Here is a 20196-nt window from a genome sequence, read left to right on the forward strand (position 1 = left end):
TGCATGGAGAGGGACAGGACACGTGTCAGAGTCAAGAGAAGGACAGGACAAACCACTTCCCAGGTCACCCAGCCCAAAGCCTCAGCACTGGCAGAGCTGGGGTTTCTCTGGTGATCTGGCATTAGTTTAGATTCAGGCAAAATCCATGGGATGCTGTACTCAAACCCCCCAGGGCCTGTGCTGCACCAGCAGCGTTACTCCAGCAGTCCAGGATGAGGGCTGAACCTCTTTCCCCAGGGGCTGTGCCAGGGACCAAGAAGCTAATTCTAATGAACCAGAAGGACAATTGTCCCTGAAACGCATCACCCTTTGCCAACTGTGGATGAAAAGCATCCAAAAAGACAAAGATCCCTTGGGAAAGAGGGATGAGACAGACTGACAGAGGATCTGTGTAAGATTCTTCTCACCTGCAGATTAGGCTAAACAAACATCAGATCAAGGCTCCCACAGCCAGACCAAACAGAGATTCACTTATCCCAGAACAGAGGCAGGGACCATGGTGCATCTGGACCTGGCCTCTGTCCTCCCAGTCTTGTTAGAGAAAAGTTTCTTGTCTAATAGTTATCCTCCTCCTGGCCTGCAGTGCTGCAGGCACTATGAACCTGATGTTCATCCCTCCAGCCCCAGCAGATACATTTCTGAACAGGTTATAGTGGGAGATGCAGAGGTTACTCCAAGCAGGCCAGTGCAGGCTGACTTGTTCCTCAGGCACAAGGAGCAGCAGAGGCTATTTTTCCTTCTGTAGGACACAAAGCATCACCACAGTGTCCGGGCTCATTCCCCAGACATGGCTCATCTTACAGGCAATCTGCCATCTCTGCTCCATCCAGTCCTTCCAAGTGTGCTCATGCTGAGGGATCCAGCCAGCCCATGGGGCTCTTCAGGGGTGGATGGGTGAGGGCCCAAGTGGGACAAAGACAGGAGAATGGACAGAGGGAGATTCTCTCAGAGCATCCTATTTTTTTTTAATGCTTCTGATGAAGGGATAGAAGTAGCCCTGAGCAGAAGGCCTAGCCATGAAAAGAGGATGGATCCCCTCCAAAGGCTCAGCTATAAGGAATCCTCATATGCAGGTACTATTCACAGATTACTTCAGTCAACCCTGCACCAGCTGTTGCTCCTGCTGTTTTTTCCAGCAGTTTTTTCCCATTCCTCAGCCACTGACACCTGCTGGTTTAGCATGAATGAAGCCAGAAAGTCAGAATTCAGACACACAAGTTTTCTGAGTTCTTTCGGGTCCCATAAATACCTTCAGAAGCATGCTGCACTCCAAGCCCCACCCTGCCTGGAAGGAATCCCTCCTGGATCTGGGGGACTAGCCTTGACTTGTGGAAGAAAACCAGTGAAGTACAGTAGAAACCTTCCTGACTCCCAGAAGCACCTTCTGCTTTGTCTGCAAGACTGGTCAGTATTCAGTCCCTCTCTGCTTTTTTCCTGCAGCAGGGCCCAGACAGTACAAGATCTGGCTCAAAGTTAAAAAAAATAGACCTGAACAGATAAGCATCTCTTATGGGGAAAACTAAACTGATTCTCCATCTCTGGGCTGCCCACGGCCATGTGTGGATGTGCATTTCATCTCCACTTGCAAACTAGTGGCTGCAGACGTACAGGGGTGTAACTAAACCGGTCCATGCCACGTGCAGCATTTTCTATTTACCCCACACCTCACATCATGCACAGGGTATCAGCCCAGCCCTGAACTATGCATGTTCTGTGTCTGCACATGATGGGGACAGACACTGAGCCAAGAGATGCTGCTGGAAACACAGACAGCCCCAGAGCCCCACCTCTTACCTGTTTGAGATTGTACAAGCCATGCTTGTCACAGTTGGGGATGTGAAGGGAGTAGAGGTGCTCCAGGGGCCCTCGCTCATCTGGCAGCCGCATGGTGGAGATGCGTTCCAGGACCTGATCCAGCTCCTGCTGACAAGGGGTCTGAAAACAACCCAGAAAACAGGAAAAAAAATTATTTTCAGGACAATGGTACCACTCAGCATCAACACTGTGGACAATGGTAACACCAGCAGGGGTGAACACATGAGCATCCCTAAAGACACAGGTTTGCCCCAGGTCCTGCTCCAGAGTTCACCTCCAGTCACCCAAAATCAGAGTTGTGCATAGACTGGCAAATCTCCCATGTAGCTGACTGGTACAAGAGCCAACATAATACCAGATCCCAAGTCCTGGATACAGGGGAGAAACCTCAGAGGGTACCATGGCTCCCACTGGTGGTGGCAAGTGACATGAAGCAGGGCTAGTCCGGATAGATCAGGAGGGTTTCCATGAGCATAGCCCAGAGCACACACCTGTGATGCAGTTCTGGCCCAGAAGTACAAATCAAAAGCATGTGAGACTCTATGAGAGTGGAGAGGGAGACCTGGGAATGGGAGTACCCCAAGCCAGCCTCTGGAGGCATCCTTCTTGCTCCACAGCAGCTCCCAGACAGGGCTTCCACCCAAGGCAGTGTGGTTGAAATAAGCCTGATGTGAGACAAACTACATCCACACCTCTCTGCTTTTGCAGTGCATGAGGTTTTCTTTGCAAAGGAGCAGCAGCAGTGTGTGAACTCTCAAAGCTGATGGTGCCTGCATTTTATTTCAAACTTCTGTTTTGCCAAGTCTTTGGAAGGCATGAGGACTCTTTTTAAAGCTCCTTTCTGTCCCTGTGCTCCCCAGATATTAATATTCTGTATGTTTACAGGGATGTATATAGTGGACCCTTTGGGGTGGGTTTCAATCTCCATCTCCACTCCTATCCCATCTAGTTGCCTTGATCAAGCTTCCCACTAGAGGGAAGCCACGGCCAAGAACTGGATAACAGACAGGGACAGAAAAGTAGAATGGGAGGTCTTAGAGCACTCTCCCTGCTACAGGACAGTCACACAGGTCATCCTTGGGGCTTGTGGCCTTCTTTAACCTGGACTGGGGCTACCCTGCAGCAGGCAGACAGACCTGCTTCTAGCCCCTCAAATCCCCTTGGGCCATGCCTACTTAGGGAAAAAGGATGTGAGAAAGCCAGTCCATGGGCAAAGGGCATGCCTGCACTTCTTCAAAGGTGGATGTTGAGCCAGCAGAAGCCTCCCTTCCAGAGGTAAATTGAATGAAAATAATGCCTCCTGACCAGCATATCAAAGTTCATCAGATAGTGTGTTCAGGCCCAGCATCAGAGCAAAAATGTTTGCTTCTCCTCTTCTGCTTCTCCCCACTTTTTTCTTTCAATTTACTTTTTCTGTTTTTAAGACAGCTTATTGCAGATGCCATTTAGGATCTGCATTCAGCATTTCCCAGTAAGCCCACAGCTGCCCCCCTTAGCTCCCCACAGCCCTGCCCTCTCACCCTGCCCGTCGACAGCCGTGACTTTTTGGAGTCCTCATGGTTGTGATGGGCCTTGCTGACTTTGCCCATCTGCCGCTGCTGCTCGTTCACCTTCTCCCTCATCACTGCCAGCTCCTTCATGCCTGTCTTCATGGGCTTCCTCCCTCCAGCTCCACTCAGGATCCCCACGGTGCCATCCACGTGGTTCTCAGCAAGAATGCTCTCAGAGCGGTCATCACCATTATCTGCAGGAGACAGGGCAGACAAGGAAAGTGTCCAGCTCAGTCAGGCGCTGCCTCACACGTTCATCCTGCCCTGGATCATTTTCAGACGTGGCTGGTTACCAAGCCATAAAATCTTTGCATGCAAAAATTTTAAATTGCATTATCCCTTTCATCTGGAAGGTGAGAATAGATTCTTTCATTCTGGAGTTATTACCACTCTAAAAGACAGTTTAGAGAGCAGGGGAAATCGCTGCTGGAGAAGTTCTTTCTGGCTTTTCTGTGACCTTCTAAATTACTTCCCAAGAATGCAATTTTCCCATTAGAAGTCCAGTTGGATTAGAGATGCCAAGTGTACTTTAGATCCAGCACTTAAAACCACAGTGATTAGTAACAATACCTTGAGTCCATCTGTCATCCCCCAGAGTATCTCCAGGAATTCTTACTCAACATTCATGTGCTAAAATAAATTCTCAGCTCTGCTTTCAAAAATACCTCATCTCTGTACTGAGGCCATGTGGCCACCCTAACATCCTCTGGAGATCCTGTCATTTCAGAGACCATCATCCTTGCCATACCATCTTTCCCATTGTCTCTCATATACTGTGTTACTCATTTAGCTTCTACCTACTACTGCATTTGCTGACAGTGGAACAGTCACAACTCTGCCACTGATGAATGCCACAAGATCCCAGCTAGTACAGCCATTTCAAAATCAGTTAGGGGAAATCTGGGGATTTCTGGACTTTTTCCATCTCCTCTGCTCTGTTATTTATGCATTTTCCCAATTCACCAGGAATTTGTGAGAGCAAACCTTGCCACAGCAGGACATGATGGTCACAATGCTGCAGCCACCAGTCTCTTTGGACTTTGCAGAGGCAATGAGGAGAGATCTCAATTCCTCCTGGTTGCTTCTAACACCTAGGAGGTGACAGCTCATCACTCCTTTTTGCCTGCTCTGATCTGGCTGAGAAAGCACAATCTAATACTATAGCTAAATATAATATTGAAGCTGAGCCTGAATTAAGCTGAGACTTGAAGCAAGACCTCCAGAGGTCCCTTCCAGCCCAAATTAGGATTGAACCCACATATGCACATCACTTCCCAGTGCAATAACCCAGGCCAGGCTTTGTATGTATGTCTCTGCACAAAACCTCTTCAGCAGCTCCATAGGTATTATACCAGGGGACAGACCAGGCTGTTCTGGTGACGGTGACAAACAGGAAGTGTCTTTCAGTATTGCCAAGGAAGAACTGTAGCACCCAAATTCCCAGCATCAGAGCTCTCTCTGGCCCCTCCAATTTCAGCTTTCCAGCATTATGGAACTCAGGCACTTATCTAGATGTAAAGAAATCATATCAAACTGTGCATGATGCAGGGCAAGCAGTGTTTTAGCTCACATAACAGTGCTTAATTTATAGATCTCTCCTGCTTCTCAGAGGACCAAGCATACAGAGCACTTACAGATGTTAGCAGTTCCTTTTTTCAGAATCTGCATGATGTTGTTTATCCCTACTGTCAGCACAGCCCTACTGTCATGACAGAGTGAAAAAATATAATAGAAAGTGTTTTATTTCTAACATAGCTTTCTAGGCTCTTTTCAGGTATTACAACCCCAAGCTCACAAGAAGAAACTGCGAGAAGAGTTTCGTCTGAATTCACTCAGCAAACATGCAGCTGCCTGATGCCAGGATGGCCCAGGTGGGCTGGACCAAGGAGCCATCCAGCCCAGCCTGCCATTCATGAGAGACCATCAGCAGCTGTCGGGAGCAGAAGGACCATTCCCAGTCTGTGCTGCAGACCAGCAGTAAGAGCACTTTCATGGCTGAAGACTGCATCTGATCCACAGGATTGAAAAGTCACCAAAAGACTCAACCCTCAGTGGATTTGTCCAGTATCTTTTTGAACTTCTTCATGATTTCCAGAAATACTAAATGCATTTGGTCTGCATGTTTTTAGCTGCTTAGGTAGTAACTGAAAAGCAAACATGGGGCAAAACCAATCTGGCAAAGCCCATTAGTTTCCTCAGTTCTGGTTCCAGATGAGAATTGAGACCAGGTTTGATAGCCAGATGGGCAAGCTCAAAGTCTAGGCTGCTGTCTGGTGATTGCCATCTGGCCATCATCCTAGGAGTCAGACAAGCAATATTTTGAGCAGGAATATTCTGTTTATACACCAGTCTCCCCATTAATTAGAAACACATAGTGAGAAGAGAGAAGGCCATGAGGCCGCCTTTAGAGAGAATCAACTACAAAAGCACCATGAAGAGATGGGCAAGGCTGAAGAGGCAAGGCTGGCTTAGGAGAGTTTTAGCCTTCTGACCTCTTTTGTGCTCCTCTGCTTGGTGCCCCCCATGTTGTCAACAACAGCAGAACAAGGGCAGCAGCAGGGCAGATTCTCAGACACACTGCAGTCCTCTGCTTCATTCAGAAAAAGAAGGTACAAACTGACAGAAAAGCAGCAAACTGGAAGTGATGTCTTCCCCCATCCATTCTCACTCCCTTCCTGCCTCCAACTAAAACACATAGACATCTGCCCAAATAAGCACTGTGCTAGTAAATGCAGGCGAGCTGGTAAGCCTCTCGTCGGCTGATTCATTCACAAAACCTGCTTCTGATAATATTTTTGTTCATTTTTCTCACTTTCCAATGCTAACAAGTATCAGCCCAAAGAAAACCACTGATGGGAGTGGAGTGTGCAAGTCAATGTGCGTGAACACACCCAGAGACAGGAGAGATTGGTCTTGGCTCCCCAGGCACCATCACAGGAGCAAGACTGGATCAGCAGCCAGGAAGGTCTAGCTGCTATTGACTGTAAGCTTTCCTCTCTGAGGCCAAGCCAGCCACGGTGAGCCATGCCTTTGACCCTGCTGCCAAGCTGGATTGGTCCACCTGGGGCTGATGGCAGAGCCCCATCACAGCTTTTCCCTCTCCCATATCTGTGCTGCTCTTAAGAGAAACTATCCTGACTTGGAGCTTCCAGAGGTGGCTTCATCACAGAAGGGAGAGACAGAAGAGTTTGGCCCCATGTGCAGAGCACCAGCATTTCTTTCACAACAAGCTGATGCACAGGAGAAGGCTGAGCACCAGGGGTGGTGGACCACATTTGAAAGAGCAAAAGGGCTGGGGAGCAACAAGAAGAGTGGAAAGATAAAGACTCTGGGTCTGGACACCACAGAGCATGACACAAGCCAAATAACCCCTCTTACAGCTAGATAAAATGCTTCCTAATGCTGGCTAAAAGCTGCAAGTCATGCTTGTTTATTACAATCCATGAACTAATGAAGCCACCTACCGCCCCTACTAGCCCAGGATGGGCAGGTATGTGATAGCCCCAAGACACAGAGCCCTAATCTGTCTGTCATCCTGACCAACGCCTTTTTGCTGACCAATTTCAATTCACACTAAATATATCTGTAAGGGAGTGGTGCCAAACTCCAAAACAATTGTTTTATAGTTCTTTCTTACGGCATGTGGAAAACATCTCCTGTGTTATTTCAGATCAAAAGGTAGAGAGCTTTGTGCAGGGTGGGACAAGTGTGGCAGGAATCTAAGCAGATAGCTGAAGTTCTCCTGAATGCTGATGCAGAGTCCATGAAACACCTCTTTACTTGCCAAGAAAACGATTTCTTTATGGCCTTTTTCAAGGAAAATTCCCATTTGCTTCAATGGGGCGAGGACTTGGCTGAGGAAAAAGCCTGTTCAAATGGCCATCAGTTAATGTCTGTAGGGAGCTGCATCGTCTCGCCAACATTCTCAAAAGCAACTACCAATTTCCAGTGCTAAAATTTTCGGGAATCTGGTTTGAGACCTCTAGGCACCTTTGCCGAGACAGCTGAGAAACAGAGGGACTGAAAAACAACCTGTCACTTCCAGAGCTACGAGAAAAAATGTACCACACAAAAAAAGGCAGCTGCCTCAGGTTAAAAATATATTTTTATCCCTTTGAAGAGCCCTGAAGCGTATCTGGGCAGCAGAACAGGATGGAGCCAGTAGCACTCACTTAGCACAGGAGAGCCAGGCTCTATCACGGGGAGCACACACCATGCCAAGGACCGCAGCCGCCCTCGCCAGTGCCGCTCCTGCTCTCTCTGCACTTGCTTTCCTTCATCAACAGCTTGCCCAGAGGGTTTCACATGCATTTGCTTATCTGCCCAGAGTGTTTGTACAGTGTTTAAATGCTGATTAAGGTCCCAGACCCACAGAAAGTTTCACCCAAGTAGCCTTCAACACTCTGCCAGAAACCCCACTATCTGGGGGTCCCAGCTGTGTCCTGGGCTGGACAGGGCTTACATCTCCCTCCCGCAGCAATCACAGCCTCCATTGGCCAGCACTTTCCTTCTGAAGATGTCTGAGAGCTTTGCAGTTCATTAATTACCCTGAAGACAGAAAGGTGTTCATCCTGAATTGCACATGGCTAAAGAAAACAAAAAAAAGGCACAGAAATATTTAAGAATGCTGCCCAAAGTCATGTATGGAATATATGGGCAAATCCAAAAGCTCAAGTCCTGGCCTGGCACCATGTACAAGAGTAAGCACACTTGGGATTGTGGGAATGCAGCATCCATGAAGAGGTTTTCCACCCTGAGCAAGTGTAATCTATCTTATCTAGGTCTGGGAGGATCTTTTAGCTTTTTGTGTCTGCAAGTTCTATCATTTCAGGATCATTTAAATGCCTTATTGCTTGCACTTTTTATTTTAAGGTGCAGAGCTGCCTGTCCCAGGCTGCCAAGAAGCCAGTGCTTATCCTGTGCAGCCTGAGAGCAGACAGAGCCTTTAAGCCTGACCTTTCGTACACACAACAGCCCCAATGGAAGAATTACTTGTAGGAAGGTAAGTAAGGAGCAGACAAACCCCAACCACAGCCCCAGTAACCTCTGCCTCATCAATATGCAAAGTACTTCAAGAAGAGCCCTGGGCAAAGGTGCAACAGCTCTGGTGTGTGTGTTATGACTTGGAACTCAGAAACCTCAGAAAAACTTTGCCAACAAGGATTATACTGGCATTGCGATTTCCTCACAGCAGGAGCTGCCAAGAACAAAGCCCACACCTACGCCCAGGACCTCTGGCCCACACCCTACCCCCAAAAAGAACCCAGAGTTTGCTGATCAGCACTGCCAACCTGTAAAGCACTGAGCCGTGGCACAGCATCCATCCACACTCTGCTGGCAGCAGAGGGAAAATGTGGGAGCACTGGTACATGGTCTGGCCCCATCATCATCCAGCCAGTCTGGATGCAGCTGTCCAGAGGCAGATGAAACCAAAGCACCCACTCAAGTTTCACTCTTCACTTTGCACAAAAGTGCATCTGGAAATGCCAGAGAGAGAGCATAAGCAATGGGCTGTGTAGGACAGGGAGCAATGGGAGAAGGGCACACATCAGAGAAGCAGCATCACCTGCCCTGGAACAGCATCTCTCACAGAGGGCAACCATGGATGCTCAGGGGAGGGGCAGAAAAAAAGACGATTACAGAGCAATTCTTCCTCTGCTCTCCTCCTGGCCATTGGCAGCTCAGAAACCAAAGTTATTTCATCTAGCCTAGGTTTAGCAGCCATTGACAGACCTAAGAGGGAAAAGCTGTGCATGACCCTTTCTGGATTCAAGTACAGGGACACCCCCATATTGCTTGCTGTCCCCTCTCCTCAGCCAGCAGCCTGTTCTGCTTAGCCTCATCCAGTTCTGCACAGGGAACATGTCATGTTTAAAGCTGTTGATTTGGTTCCAAAGGACTTCCAGAGGTGTCTGTGCCACCCAGCCTTGCGAGGACTGGCCTGAACATCAGCATCCCAATCTCTCAGAAACACAGGTTACCATCATGGGACATGGATCACTTCAGAGCATCTCTCCATCTGCTGAAGAGTTCCCAGGACTCTCTGCCTCTGCCTGCCTGCACTCCCAGGGTTATTTCATCACACCAACTTGCTCAGTATCAGTGAGGAATTGCACACCACAGCCAGAAAATTCCCACATTAGTCTCCAAGACCTTGCTTTACCTCTCTGATAAGCTGTCCACAAAGCACTCACACATCTCCTAGGGCCAAAAGCCCTGAGGGCTCTGCAAACACCTTTTTTTTTTTTTTTGCCATGAGATCTTTTCAGCCCATCTCTACTAGCGGGAAAGGCAGGACTGGGGAGGGAACAGGGAACGGCATGTTCTGGCCAGGGGTTGCTTAGCAAGCTCCTCTCCCTACCCTGAGCAGCTGGCACTGAGGGGTGATCCAAGGGGCACCCAGTGCTTTCCTTTGACTCTGGCATCCTACAGGAAATGCTTTATGCTCCTCCAAAGTGCCAGGGACACTGACTCCGGGCAGCACAGCTTTCAGCAGCTTGCTTTGCTCTCTTTTCTCTGCCTATTCCTGGTGGCTGGAGAGCTCAACTTTCCCTCCTCCATCCACCTGGCTTCACCCAGAGCCAGAGGAACACCTCTTACCACTGCGCAGTGCCCCGTAGCACACCCCTGCACCTCCGCACACAAAGCCCTCCAGGACCAGGGGACAAGCAATGCTGACATGAAGCTGATGTGAGATGAGGATAGAAGAGGGACCAAGATGTCCCTTCCCCAGGCTTTACTTCAAACAGCCTTTTTTTTCTTTTTTTTTAACCATGTTTGTAGACTGGTATCCCAAGGATACAGGACTTGTGCAATTACACAGCCTACCTCTGTGTTTCTGCATGTATGTTTGTATGACTGCTTGTCTCCCTATTAGATCTCCTCCCCCTCCACCTCTCAATATATCTACAAACACATCAGCAAATGCCAACTGCATCTCAAACAGGAACACAATTCACAAAAATAGTAAGTTTCCACCATTTCATGGAAATGTGCAACCAGGCTCAAGAGAGACAAAATAGGAGGGTTTGTTTTGTTAGTTTTCTTTCCAAATTATTTTACTGAAGGGCTGTGTAGCACATTACCAGCCCACTCTGTGCAGACCCAGCAAAGCACAAACCACTGCTGGGGAAGGTCTGCTCCAGCCCTCCTTTTGCCAGCATGAGCCTGCACGTATTATTTGCAACATCCTGCTCTCTCCCGCACCAGCTGTTCACTGTGTGCCAAGAATGGTGAGAATGCTGTTCAGGACCCTCAAAAATGCAGGAGAATGCTTCAAGTCCCTTCATTTACCAAGCTTCCACTTACAGTCCTGCTTTTCTTTCACAGCTTCTCCCAAGCACAGAGCTACTGTGCATCCCAGTGCACACCTACAGCAGAGACACTCTGGACTTAGCTACAAGCTGAGGCTGAGCAGCCAGAGGGTCTCATCCCATGGCTGATGACAGTGTTTTTGTGCAGGTACTTAACCTCAATGTGTGTGAAGGCAGCATGCTCAGCGGAAAGACCTTTAATGCATTTGGAAGGTTTTGCTGAGTGAGGCTCTGCAAGCTCCCTGCCACCATAAGAGCATTCCCCCTTGTTAGTGAACCGTATCTCAGCCTTTTCAACACTGTTCTGCAATTAGCCCTCTGCAAAGCTCCAACCTTCCCAGCAGAACCAAATGAATTAACTTGAAAACACTTCCCAGCTTAAATTAATTGCACTGCAGCTTCCCAATTTGACATTGACCCCGTCTGTAAAATCCCCAGAGTTGTTACTACTTAGTCATTAGGGGCTTCTGCCTGAATGAAAGAAGCCATTAATCCTACCAGACCAAGTCTCTGCTCTCCTTCCCCGCTCACTCACATGCATCTGTGTGGTCTTCAGGCACCCCAAAAAGCCTGAACCAATTTCTAGTATAAAATCAGCACCTAAATCCTTGGTCCCTATGAATTTCCAGATTAAAAGTGAATCACAAAACTACCTTATTAATTTCCTGTAGGTTTAACTGCTTTGTTTGAATTACCTGTATTTCCACAATGGAAACATGGGCTCGTCTCTAACCCCAAGTCCAAATCTGTCAGGGGTTTTGCACCCCACTGTCCAGAGTATGCAAGCACAGGACAGTTCTCCTTACCACAGCCTCCATGAGGGTGCCTGCATGTTCATTACTATCTAGATGATCTCTGTCTGGCATTGGGCTGCTGCTCCTCTCTTTCCTGCAGGAGAGCCAGATGCTGCCAGCATGACAGGAGCTGTGAATCTCAACAAGGCTGATTCCCAGGTATGCACTCTGCAGCCTGCCAGGAAGGACTGATGAAGGACTTATGATCTGATGGACACAATCACAAACAAGAAACTCCTCAAAATCATACTAAATGTTTCTGCTTCATCACCTATTTTGGGAAAAATTATAGTATAGAGGACCTTTCCAGACAATTCTCCTATTTTTAAATTATTACCTTTACAGGTGCAGGCAGAAACAAGCAAACACCATGCTAGCTGGAGACAGACTGCCAAAAATCAGTTTGAACCTGCAGAGAGATGGACTACTAGAGGAAGTACTCACATCTGTCCCTGTCTCTTGGATAGGGTGCTTTAGCCAAACATAAGACATCTTGCTTCAAGGAGAGGTGGCTGAAGGAAATTTTGTGGGTTCTTTCATATAAGCAGCTAAGGGAGATAGTCTCTGAAAATGCACTTTGCCTGTTCTGGTTCCTCAAGGATAGACAAAAGCTCACCAAAAAGATGTCCTCTGGCTCTGGAAGCCCAACTGCAATTCACTGATTTGTGAGTAACCACTTGGTGCCTGTTCACAAACCCATCAGCATCAGTGGCTGGTGGGGAAGTGGCTCTGGACACAGCAGGAGCAGAGCAGCCTGTGGCAGAGTACTGCACCATCTGGGAAGGCTGTGTACAGCACAGCCAGAAATCTGACCTTGGACCCTCAAAAAAAGTGGAAAATTCCTCAAAACTAGGAGTAAAAACCACCAATCAAACAAAAAACAAAACAAAACAAAAAAACACACACAAACAAAAAAACACCACAAAGAAAGCAAAAAAACCACTTAAAATGCAAAAAGGTGCTTAATCCTGCCTGTAAGAGCCATCTCTCACCTATCTCTGGTATTGCTCTGCTCCCTTCTCAGCCACATTGCCTTCTCCAGTTATTATGCACACAAATGGAATGAACTTCAGTCATTTGTATTACTAGTTTTTAAATAACATCTCACTTTTCCAAAGTCAATTTTCCAGACAGCAGCTGAGGCCAGGGCTCTCCTCACCACCCACCCAAATCTCACTGCACATTTCCTAAAAGTCTGCCTTTTTCAAAACACACTATTATTACAGTAATTTCTTCCTAACTTCTCAGAAACTCTGCCAGAGCCCAACAGCCAATACCACCAGTGTCACCTTAAGGTCTGCTGGACCCACTGTCCCCATGCAGCCCCTGAGCCCTTAAAGCCAACCCTGTTTGCTTTTTCCCCAGAAACCTGCCTGTTCCCCAGGCACAAAGCACAGTGCCTCCAAATAAAACCAGAGCTCTGCACTGCAGGCAGAAGAGGGAGTATCTGCTGCAATTTAGTTGAGCCTTTTTTGCCCACGAGCATCTCCCAGCTGCCTCCAGCACTCACAGTCATTATCTTCTCTCCTCATGAGGGCTATTACTTAGTTGCTATATCCCACATTTAAGCCACAAGTTGAACTGTTCCCAGATTGTGTTTTTTTCTCATTTGACATCCAAGCTAAGCAACACCACAATTGTTTCAGGTTATGTCAAAACACTTTGGCCATCTGTTCTTGGGGCAGTATTTCACTCAGTTTTGCAGTCACTTTGCTCAATTTCTTTAACCCTTGTTTTACCCTTCTCCCAGCTGGAGGCAGAGCTGAATTTGAACCCTCGTGTTCAAGCACTCCATGAGAAAGGACTGAACCAGGTCTTGCATGTGTATTTGTTATGCACATTTACTATTCATCTTAGTATGTGCATTTACTGAAACAAGGCAACTGCCACTCTCTAAGGATAAAATCTTCACTGACACAGCACTGCTACTGAAATAACAATGAATGCACAGTCAAATAATGCAAGGCACCTTCAGTCAAGTAATGGAAGTCACCTCAGTGACCTCCAACCTCCAGAGCCTACAGCATGGCCATGCCACCTGGCCTTCAGAAGGGGAAGATTCCTCCCCACAGGTGTGAGGGAAGCAGTGCCAGACAGCCTGCTCCTTCATTCTGATGATATTGCTTTAGTCTCTTGCCTTTTTTCTATAAAGGGCTGGATCTTATTTTGTTGGAAAAGACTCTCTATTTTGGGCCACCCATGAAGCTGCCCAAATTCAAACCTCAGGAGTTTGTAGACTCCTGCTGAGCAAAAAGCAGGAAGAGAGAGTCATAAAACTGTGGTAGAGGAAGGAAGAAAAGACTGGGGAACATCAGTAGCTGCATTCCCAAGGAGGATGGAGGCATTGTAAAGCTTAAGAAACAGACCACCACAGAACACAGTGACTGAGACAAACGTGATAACCCAGCTGAAGCACTGGAACAGAAGCTGGGATGCATATCAGTCAGCTTTCCATTTAAACAGCTCCGGAAAGCATTTTGTGTACAGCCTGCCAGCACACCCGGCACCAAGCACCCTGGTGTGTTTGCTTTACACCTGATCTATACAGCACCCCTTTCTTGGCCAGATGATTTGGATACTACTTAAAGCCCTGGAAAAGATCCAGGCATGTGGCAAAGAGCACATGAAAAGTGGGATCTTATGATACACTGGGTGGGATGGCCCCCAAATTAGAGAAAACCACCCCTGCCTTTGTAAACAATCCAAACAGTGAAACACTGAGCTTCTGCAAGGAAGTGCAGGGAATTCCTGAGCTTCAAGAAGAACTGGTGTTCCCATGGAACTCCCCCCAAAATGCCAAACACCATAAGCTGGCTTGTAGCACATGGATGTTTACATCCCAACTCCAAAGCAGCCCTGAACATGATGCACACCTGACATGGGTCAGCCTCCCCAGCCACAGCCCAGACAGCTGCTCTGCAGCAAGTACAGCTCACACTGTACTCTGCTCATGTTGTACAGCATTTACTTGGCCTGTACTTATGGTATTTTGGAACCCCCAAATTTTCAAAGCAAAATGCAGTAGTCATTTAAGGGCATGCAAGTCCCCAAGCACAGGCTCTGGGGAAGGAACTCACCAAGGGAGGCACCAAACCATCCCAGGAGCCCTAAGGTGTGAGGCTATCAGTGGGTAGATTGCCCCAGAGTGCTGTAACTTGCTCTGCCCTCAGACCAACTCAACTGGAAAGCACTGTACCCACAGCCAGCCCAGAGGAAAGAGGGCAGGAGCCAAGCAGACAGTGGGGAACAGTCCCCAGCAGCTACACACCCCCTTTCATCAGTCCCAGAACAAAAGCACTGCTGCACTATTCCCCATCAGGAAGCAAGAGGCACCAAACACCAACCTCCACCACACTTGGTCCATAAAGCTCCACTTCATTGGAGCCACTGTTGCCACATCTGTTAGTGTTTTAAAGCACATACATCTGGCTTAATTGAGCACTTGACTTTATTGCTGCTTTATCTCCATTTTCTGAACAGGCCTTGGAGAAAGGGCTTTGTGTGGCTGAAGTTTGCATCTTTCTTTCTTCATTCTTCCTTTTTAAAGTTTTTTCCCCACTAAATTCCCACCTGAAGCAGGAACAAAAGATACTGTGACAGCTGCTCACAATCTCTGGGGCTGCTTTTAGGAAAGTCTCCTCTCTAGACAATAAACTCCATGCTAAATATTCTGGTTTATGTGCTTCAAAGCTGCAGACTTAAACCTCACCAATCCTCCCTTCCCACTGTTTCCCCAGCAAAAAATCAGAATTAGTGGCAGAAGGTGGTGTAGTACATGTCAGGAAGAAAGAAAAAGGATCTTGCTGCCCCTGCTGTCTCTGAAACTTTGCCTCTGCCAAGTTACAACAAACAGGAAAAGCAGAATCAAAACACAGCCCCCATGTACCCCTTCAACCACCCAGTGCAGGCTGTGCCAGTGCCAGCTACTGCTAACAAACAATCACGCTGTGAGACTTCTCTCGCACATTCTTCCAGGTGGCCTGAACAACAGAAGGGACCAGCTCAGGAAGCCTGCATTTGATGCATGCAGTGCTTGAATCCCTTCCAGAAAGCACAAGGGTCCTTCAAGCCCCTAGACTGAGGAGAGGTTACCTGAAATGCCCTTTGCCAGCTCCTATTTGCCTGTTTCCCTGTGAAACCAGAAGCCAGGCACACAGCAGCTGGCAACATAGAGGAGCACTGGCTGTAAAGTTAGCTGTTCTCCCACTTAGCCACCCCAAGTACTTTTCAGTCACTGGGAAAAGTTTTGATGCCTCCTGGGGCAAGGAGTTTGGGCACTTTTGCTGGTCAGTGGCATTCTCACAAGGGCTCATGCCCAGCATCCTTCCACAGCTTTCAGGCCATGATGTGGGATGGGCACCATCCCAGACAGAATTTTTCTCCCTGCAGACAGAGGCTGAGACTGCTCAGCTGGCTGCCTGACTGTCACCAAATGCACACAAATACATTACGCTGCTTAATACTAACACAGAATGCAACCCACACAAGCAGCCTAGGAGCTCCATACCTGCTGAAATCAGGAGTATTGCAGCTTCAGGGTAAGTGGCTGAAGTGATGTTTCATCACACCAGCACACGTCATGGCTGTGATGCAGCAATCCCCACAATCTGTTTCAGGCACCCAGAAGGAAGCTCCTCGGTTACACCACCACTTGCTTTTTGTGCCCAGCAGAAATGCTCCCCACCCCTACCAGTCATCTCCCCAGTGCCCTGCCCTGACCTCAGCTCCTTGTTCTCCTGCCTGCCACGTACAAGAGAATCCCCCTCTTCAGCCATTGTCACACCTTGTGACCTCTGTGGCTTTCAACCTTTCCAATGGAAGCAGGCATCAATGTCCTGCCTGACCCCCTCCAATGAGAATAAGACATTCAAAGCACTGTCAGCTCTCCCAGTGCTGTGTTCCAGTTTGATTTCATGCTGCAGTGCTGAGTCCAGCCATCCTTTATCCCTGCTGCCTGGTATCTTTTCTCTAGTGTCTAAACACAAAAGCCACCCTTGAAGCGAGCAAAAAGCAAGGCATACTAGCAGGAGCTGAATGAGCTCCCCTGCTCCTTCCTGTCCCAGTCCAACAAGACTTCAAACCCAGGAAAAGAAGTATCTGAATAGTGAAGTGAAAGAGAGTCAAAATGTAATTAAACCCTGCACTTCCTATCCCAAACTGGCAATGGATGTTCCTGTGTGTTTGATGATTACTCAGGCACTCTTGTTTCACTAGAGAGGAAAACAGACCTGTCTTTAACAAAACAAACTTCTGGATTCCTTGGGAGGAAGGCAGTGAGCAAATTACAGTCTTCAAACCTCTCCCTGCCCTGCTCTCTTCTGCCAGCACAGCTCATAAGCACTAAGCAGAGACATCTTTCCTATGAAAAACATCCCTCTTTAGGCTTCACAGCTGAACCCAACTGGACTCTCTACCTTTGGGAACACCAGTTCAAGTCATCCTCCAAAGGACACCCCATCTTCTACAGTTAGGGAAGGCAGAGAATTTAGGTACTGGTGTACAACCCACACTGACACCCCCTTCAACCATGACAGAGAGGGGACAGCAGATCAGATGGTGGCTTCTGCAGCACTGCTTCCCAGGGAAACAGGGAGCAGTCAGGGAATGAGCTGCTCCTCTGTGACCAGCAGCTGACATCAGGAGGGCTGTAATGACTGATCATCTCCTCTGCTTCTGGAAACCAGTGACAAAGGAACTTTCCAAGCCAGAGCCTGCACATGGATCATCACATTTCTTAGCCAGCCAAATATCTATCAATTTCTGTACTTCCTTTTAGATGCCACTTATACATCAAGGCCATTTCCAACTTCTTACAGGAGCGACCTTCATAGTTCAGCTCTGTGCCCTGCTTGATCTTTTCATGGAATGCCAAATGAAACTGAAAAATAGTGATCTTCTTGTTCCTGCTTCATAGCTTTCCCTCAGCCCACAGGAACAAGTCAGCAGAAAGACCTAAACACCACAGTGCCAGCCTTTATACTCTGTTGAGACAGGCTTTGAAGACCCCTTAGCCAAGGGGTGACCTTCAGAATGCTAAGTGCACCTGCTGTGTGCCATGCATGCCTCCAAAATCAACCACAGCCCTGGTGAGGGGCTGGGAGCCAGGACACCTCTTCTGTAAAAAGAAAGAAAAATGCCCAGCCTTTTTGCAACTACAGAAGGCCTTGGCATGAGCTAAGGGCACAGGAACAAAGCCAAAGCACATGGAAAACAGCAGCAGCAGTTCTTACTGCTGCCTAAGTGGAGAGCTGGGACACCACCCCAGAGCAAGGAACTCACTGCAAGCTCCTGATGAGCTGCACAGAGCGCCCTGACACACAGAGACCCTTCCAGTGCCACCCCCAGTGCTGCCCCCAGCCCATCAGCACCGCCTCTTGTCACACAGTGAAACATGCTGGCTGAGGACCAATGAAAGCACCTTCTAATGGGATTTTTCAGGTTTCAAGGATATCAGTGTCTGGCACAGGCTAAAGTAATTAAGACAACTTCCAAGAGACAATCTGGCATTGATTAACCAGCTATTTACCACTGAACATTACAAGTTCCCACTCAAACTCTGCACCAGAACACTTGCTATTTTCCTGATTGTTTTCTCCCTTGCCCCATTCCAGTGTCTCACAAAGCCCAGCTGTGGCCCCTCACACCCCTCCCTCAGCCTCACCATGCTTTGCCTTGCTAAATAAACCATGGTGGTGTCAGCCAGACTAAAGCTGAAAGGTTTCCTGAGGGTTAAAGGGAAAAGCAAGTTGCTCTTGGCAAACAGATAAATCCAGTTTTCACTGAACAGGTCTCAAGATGGACAGCCACAGCCACATGTGCTTGCAATCATCATATTTACATTTGAGTCCTCCTACTGAATACCAGTAGGAAGAATACCAGAGTAAGAAAAGCCCTGGGTTGATCTCATTTCTACCAGCTTCATTTGGCTGATCCCTACACAGCCACAGATCTCTTCATCATCAAGCTCCTCCAGACCAAAGAGATCCCTAATGCCACAAGGGCTGAGTTAAAACCTCATTTCACTACTCCCTCCTACATCACGTAGAAAGCGTGCCTGGAGGAGCAGCAAACAGGTAATGCTGGAGGGAGGGGTTTGCAGTGAGCAGGGAAGAGTTACTGGTGGCATTTAACACATCACAGGAGGAGTAATGCGAATTTTGCATTCAAAGGCAGGATTTGTTACAGAACCAGAGAAGGTAGAATGGGCATGTCCAGTTTCAGGGCACTTTCACACTCTCTCCATGTGTAATACCACCAGCTGCTATGTCATCCTCTCTTTGAAAGGGAATTAGGAAGGCCTTCCATCCCCAGTGAGCTCCAGAGGAACAAAATACACCCAGCCTCTGCAGTATGTGAGTCCTTCCCTGCAAAGCTGTATCATCTCTGCTTCTAGTGCCTGCACAGCAGCATGGAAGGTGCATGGAAAGACAAGAAATCGGTGGGCACGACTTTGCCTCTTTTGAGATCTGCAGAGTACTTTGTAAACTGATGGGGCAACATAAATATTTATTGTTAAGGAGGTGTAAGAGAAGAGGAGAATGGAAACTTATGAATAATGAAAAGCAAAAGTGAATAAAACCTGTGGAGATAATTCCACACAAGCATCTTTCTTGTACCTAAAATAGATAATGGAGCACCACAGAAGAAAGTAGGGCAGATTGGTCAGATAAGATACTAGAAAGGAAAAGAGCAACCAGGGAAAATTTGACTACACATATTGTTAAGTCTAGGAAAACCAAAAGAACTCTTATAAATATGCAGCTTTTACTGAGATGAAAATTTACTGGATTAGAGAAACATGGAAAATCCAAATAATTAGTCACTGGTATAGTTTACAAAAGGGTTGTGATAGTGTATCATGTTATAAGTGATTTTAAAGTCAAGACCAAATGTTTTTTGTAGTGTTCTAATCAAAAGAGTGGTTCACATATCAAAAATCTGTGGTCTGAACTGGACCAGGAAGCAGGCTTGAGAATGGGACAGTGTCCTTCTGGCTGTAGAAGTGTGAAAAATTAACCTGGGAGCATCACAAATGGATGCCCTGAGAGATGACCTGCACTGTGTGGAATGATCCCTAAACCAAGCACCTCCACCAAAGAAAAGGGCAGTGCTCAGATCACACCTACTGCAGTGGAGCTGGGATGGAGGTCTCCAAATGATGATTCCTTACAAAAGTGGCTTCGATCAGTTGCCAGAATTCACAAGATCAGCCTGAATCCTTAAACTGGACAGAAAATGGAGAAGCACCCATACAATGAAACAGCCCCAAAGACAGACAAAGGAACAAACTCTTAATAGAGCATCAGCTGGTGGAAAATGTGAGAAGTCATCAGAGAAGTCATCCAGACAAATTAACTTGGAAAATGGCAGAAGGCTGATGAATATTTTGCATCAAAACAGCCATGAGCCTCCCCGGGATGTTCCCAGAATGAAACTGTACAATGAGCCATAAACAGTCTGGAGTGCGTCCTGCTCCTTTGCCCCAAAGGCAGCATGGCCATGCTGGGGGGAGCTTGGAAGTGGAGAGAAGCAAATGTTTAAAGTCTAACCCTCACTGAGTCACAGGAATAAATCAGTCTAGAAAGGCCCACTGTAAGCTGGGGAAGAGCCTTCTGGAGGCCTTACAGGCATGTGACACTTCTCAGTTTCTCCCCTACCAGCTTTTGTTTCATTTGCAATTAAAGTATCAGAGCTGCCAGCTATCCTTTTCCCTGTTTCTGTCAG

General features: G+C 47.6%; 1 protein-coding gene across 1 annotated transcript in view; it reads right to left on the reverse strand.

The window, feature by feature from the left end:
- Nucleotides 1-20196, reverse strand: part of IGFBP2 (insulin like growth factor binding protein 2) — a 58962-nt gene that overhangs the window by 4992 nt on the left and 33774 nt on the right. Inside the window, exons 2-3 of the mRNA XM_005485194.4 lie at nucleotides 3336-3559; nucleotides 1795-1935 (exon numbers count right to left, since the gene is read on the reverse strand). Coding sequence (XP_005485251.1) covers nucleotides 1795-1935; nucleotides 3336-3559 — 365 coding nt within the window. The remainder of the gene's footprint in view (nucleotides 1-1794; nucleotides 1936-3335; nucleotides 3560-20196) is intronic.

The sequence above is a fragment of the Zonotrichia albicollis genome, chromosome 10 (genome assembly GCF_047830755.1).
Source record: "Zonotrichia albicollis isolate bZonAlb1 chromosome 10, bZonAlb1.hap1, whole genome shotgun sequence".
Taxonomy (NCBI): Eukaryota; Metazoa; Chordata; class Aves; order Passeriformes; family Passerellidae; genus Zonotrichia; species Zonotrichia albicollis.